The sequence below is a fragment of the Entamoeba nuttalli genome, assembly GCF_000257125.1.
Source record: "Entamoeba nuttalli P19 unplaced genomic scaffold asmbl_4962, whole genome shotgun sequence".
Taxonomy (NCBI): Eukaryota; Evosea; order Mastigamoebida; family Endamoebidae; genus Entamoeba; species Entamoeba nuttalli.
The window spans coordinates 345-5581 of NW_008577156.1; the positions used below are offsets into that span (position 1 = coordinate 345).

Consider the following 5237-nt stretch of genomic DNA (forward strand, 5'->3'; position numbering starts at 1 on the left):
GGGATGTAATCTATAATTATAATTAATAATAAAATAATTAATAAAAAGCTAAAATAACTAAAAAATGAAATAATAAACTTTAAAAGGAAATGAGTCTTAATAAACCTTTTTCACTTCAACACAAAGAAAGACAGAAAAAGGAAAAAGAGACTCATGAGAAAAGTAGAACCACCAAAGAAAGTGTAGGTCAAAGATTCAAAAAAAGTCAAAACGAAAGAAAAGAATTGATACAAATTATCAAATACTCTTTATCAATGATAGAACAATTTCAAAAGAATCCTGAAGAAGCAGAAAAGATAAACATCTCATTAGAAATGATGATTTTGTGTGCGTCCAAATTAAAACTTGGAGTTGAACGGTACTTAAAAGATTATGAAACTTTACGTGGCAGTGATGGTTTTATAAATACATTTGATTCTGAAGAACGGTCAATAGTTAGAACACTAGAAATGTGGACATGCACAGAAGGATTTCATTTAAAGAAAGAGTTTGATAGTCTAAAAACTGTGTTTAATGAGAATAGTTTTTTTAATGCAGTCAAAGATAAAGTTAATATTAATGTCGTCATCAAAGATGGTCCTGGAAATATATTTGGATTTCATGTATCAGTTGCTCCTTCTCAAAAAAATTTGGCTGTAGTTGACAAAACTCATTTTATATTTTCTATTAAAAATGTTGTTAAAACTAACCAAACGAATCGTCAATTTGTTCCTAGTAGATTGATCGAATCCTTTGTCATTTTTCATAAATCAAATTATGTCTTTTGTGTTCCTTATGCTTTTGCAATTGTTGGAAATGGTAAATCTGCAATCTCTCCTAAAATATCCTCACTTTATTTTACTAAAGAACAGAAACAATTTTGTACTCCTGATGATATTAATGGTACTGTCCTACCAAATACCTTTCCTGTGGAATGGGTTAAAGTTTTTGTTCAGTAATTTCATACACTTTCTTTTGTTGTTGTATGTTTCTTTTTTACAATAAAATTATTTTTTGATTTACACTCATAGAAAATATAAAAAACCAACAGCAAAAGAAAGAGAAATTCATACCAGCTAATACATATAAATGAGAGAAGAATGAGTGAAGTATGTATTATATGTATGTTCAGAGATACGTTAATTATCTCATTAAAACCATAGCAATTATAATCACAACATAGATAATATGAATTATTTCACTCATCACTTCAACCATTTTCATTATCACAAACACTTTAATAATAATTTCAATAGAAATAAACAACATTATTATAGAAACAACTATCATAATAAAACACAGTGAAGACACAAATAACATCAAAATAAAAGTCAAGTCAGAAATAAAAGAAAAGAAATAACATAAAATGATAAACTCAAGAATATTATAGAAGGTTATTATGATAAAACCAAGACTAAAGAATATTCCTAACAACAGTATTGAAAAAAAAATTAGTATTTGATTACAAAAGAAAAAAAAGAATAGAAGAGACACTTTAGTATGACAATGGGAGGATATTGATAAATAGTTAAATCAAGTAGGTACAATTGGTAATTATTTAAACATTAATGACGTTTAATAAAATCTAAATAATGACAAAAGGATATAAAAATGAGTCATAATGATGTTAATAAATGAAAGATGATAAAAAAATAATCTAACCAATTTTTTAGGAATTAAAAGGAAAAACAATAAGTACTATTACATAATTATTAAATGCTTTGTTAATATAATATTATTCAAAATTCTAATCAAATGTTTCAAAATATAATAAAACTATTAGCTCAAAACAAAATGGGATATAAAGTATGCATTATAATTAGATAGATATATTCACTATCAATCATTTAATACATACTTGGTATTATTAGAAAAAGAAATTCAACAACATGAAGAAATAAGAAAATATAAACTCAATTCACTTAGTTTAATTAATACCATAAAAAGCATCTCATTTTTAATAAAAAGACACCAATGAAACAATAATAATTGTAATGGAAAAGTAAATATATATATTTATCAATATGTACTTACTTAATATTATGAACAACTCAGTAAATTTTTATGAATATTAAATTTAACTAATTTGATAATACTTAAATAATATCATAAATAATTAAATAATATAATACACAGACATTGAAACATTCTTTTAAAGAAAAATAAAATCAATTCATAAAACATAATAACCAGTAATAATAAAACAATAAAATAATAGTTAATTATAAAACCAAATAATAAATCAAATCTGCTTATAAAAAAGAATAATAAATATAGTAATACATCAAAAATAATAGTAATAGAACTATAGAAGGAATATAGAAAACGATTAAATTGCAATTAACAATAAATAAATGATATTTCTGAAAAATAATATCATAATGTTCTTTATAGAAATACATTAAAACGAAGAAACATTTTGCATATTTAACAAAACTAATTAAGTATATTTTAATAGCACATATAAATATTAAATTAAACATCTATAGAATTTAATAAAGAAGAGAAATTACTTCCTTATAAAAATGAAATTATTTTAATAAATTCAAAATTTACGTAAGTGAAAGATATTTTTTTTATAGATGATGAACAAATCAGTTGTTAATGATACAACTAAACAAAAGATGAGTATATTATAAAACCACCTGCAGCTCCACTTATTAATACTGAATCATCAAAGTCAATAGAAACAATTGGAGTTTGGTGGGTATAAAGAACTTGATAATTTCCAAACCAATTCTTAGTACAGTCGAGTAAACCAATTTGACGATCATTTCCTCCAAAAACTATTTTTCTATTCCAAACTTTAATTGTATTAATTGAAGTAAATTGCATTGCACGGTTTTGAGTTATTCTATTCATTCTATAATCATAAAGAGAAATAACTCCATTATTACAACCACAAACGAGGGAAGTATCAAAATAATCAAAAGTATTAATATTATTATATGAATTTGTTTCAAAAGCTTTTTCTTTCATTCTTGAATCAAAACCAATAATACGAGAGTCAGAATAACAAGAAATATAGAAATAAGTATCAACTTTATCAATACAAGAAATATGACATTGATTAAAATTATTTGAATACCAAGGTTTTTGTGATTGAAAATCAATAAAATCAATATTTCCCGTTTCTTCCCAACATAAAATATTTTTACAAGAATCAGTAAATCTACAACCATGATGTTTTTGAAAAGGAATAATATTTAATTTATTTGTTTCATAAAAATATTGATATATTTTTCCATTTCCAGAAACCATTAATGAACATTTTGTATCATAATTAAGTTCTACAGTAATGAAATGATCATTAATAATCAAATCTTTCACAAGGTTGAATGAATTATATTCAAAAGATTTAATTTTCCCATAACTAGTTGCAACAAAAAAAGATTGACCTTTTGTTCTTGAGAATATAAAATTAACAGGACATTTAACAAATGCTTCAATACGTTTTCTAATAACAGGCCTTTTTGTTTTCCAACGAATTCTAATATTTTGTAAATGAAGAACTTGGTGTGCAATTGATTTTGTTTCAATATAACGAGGTTTTGGAGTATGAAATTCTTTTTGATTAAAAGAAGAAATACTAAAATACAAATTATAGAAATTTTGCCAAATTAAATCATCAGAAAGAATAAAAGACCTTAATTTTCTACAAGTCAACAAACAAGAAGAAAGATCTTCTAATGGTAAATAACTAAATATTTGATGTAATAATTCATTAGACAATTCTGTAAAAATACAATTTGTTATTATTTCTTTTTCATTTAATGGAAATAATATTTTACGTTGTTTTTTTAAAGAGTTTTCTTTAATATGAATTGCTTGAGCAAGCATTTGTTTAGAAATTAAAGAAATATCAGATACATCAGAAATACTAATAGAAGGAATATTATTTTCAACACCAAAACGAGTCATAAGAAAAGCACAAAAAAGATTAAGAGAAGTTCTTGAATGAATATAAGGAACAAAATTATTTTTTTGAGGAGTTTTAAAATGATAATAATAAATAGAATCTATTTTACCATCTTGTTGAATATTAAATAATTCTGCACAAATAATTACTTCAAAATTAGGTGTATGTGGTAATGGACATGAACATTTCATTGATTGTGCAGCTGTAAACATTGAACCTTCTCCAAGTGCAGAACAATAAACAATATCAGTTGAATAAGGAGTTGTAGAAAAAAAAGGAGTTTCACCATGTTTTTGAATAATTCTTTCTGTTTGTTTAATAATTTTACATTTAGGGAATAAAGGTGATTGAAGAAAATGAGAATATAAACTTTCAAGAAGAATTTTAATAGAAATAGTATAATGAGATTTACCAGTAATAATAATTTCATCATATTGACTATTTGTTTTCATTAATATTGATTCACTAGAATAAAGTGTAATTTGATATAATGAAATTTGATTTAATCTAGTATAAAACTCTCTTTCTAAATTTAATAAAAGAAGACTTTCTTGATCATTTTTTAAAATTTCATTTAAATTATAAACAAATGATCGTTCATTATTTAAGAACCAAATAAATTCATTCTTATGAATTTTTGTTGTATTAAATTTTATTTCAATTACAACTCTTGTTCCACTGAGATGTTTTTCACAACAAAAAAGATAATATTCTACATATTTTGGCCAATAATTAGATTCAATATGAAATATTTCATTTGGAAAACAAATAACATTTTCAATAAATTTATATTCTTGTAGAACATTCCAAATAATCCATGAAGATTTACATTCCACTTTATTTCCTTCAAAGAATATTTGTGTTAGTTCAGGAAACAATGAATAAAACACTTCCTTTTTTTCAAAAACTTTTTTAATTTGACTTAATTTAAATGGTGAAAATGCTTCAGTTAATACTTTTAATGTCCCATTTCTTCCTAATTCATATGACTGAAGACAATTGGGTGGTGGTGAAAGTACATTTGGAATTTTGTTATATTCTTTTAAATTTATATTATGATATTCTTCAATAATCTTTTGAATAGTGGCGTTCATTCCTTTCTATAAACAACTAAATTTCTTACATTTTTTCATTCATATAAAATTTTTAATTCATTTTTATTTTTTGATTTTCTTTTCTGTTAAAATTGAAACTAAGGTGCAGTTCTTTTCTTATTTTGTCTCAAAGTACTTTTACTATTCTCTTTCTTTCTCTTGTTTGAAATTAATGATTCAAAAATAACTCATTCTAAAAACATTTCCTTATTGCAATAATTTCTTTAGTTTTTTTCTTATTCCTT

The 5237-nt window shown here is 23.3% G+C and overlaps 2 protein-coding genes across 2 annotated transcripts; one reads left to right on the forward strand and one right to left on the reverse strand.

The window, feature by feature from the left end:
- Positions 1-254: 254 nt before the first annotated feature.
- On the forward strand, positions 255-938 carry ENU1_116590 (hypothetical protein; the record flags this gene model as incomplete). The annotated part of the gene is made up of 1 exon (XM_008859707.1): positions 255-938. The coding sequence occupies one exon, from the start codon at positions 255-257 to the stop codon at positions 936-938; it is 684 nt and encodes a 227-aa protein (XP_008857929.1).
- A 1654-nt stretch (positions 939-2592) lies between these two features.
- ENU1_116600 (F-box domain containing protein) lies at positions 2593-4992 on the reverse strand (the record flags this gene model as incomplete). Its single annotated transcript, XM_008859708.1, has 1 exon — positions 2593-4992. The coding sequence occupies one exon, from the start codon at positions 4990-4992 to the stop codon at positions 2593-2595; it is 2400 nt and encodes a 799-aa protein (XP_008857930.1).
- Between the last annotated feature and the right edge of the window lie 245 nt (positions 4993-5237).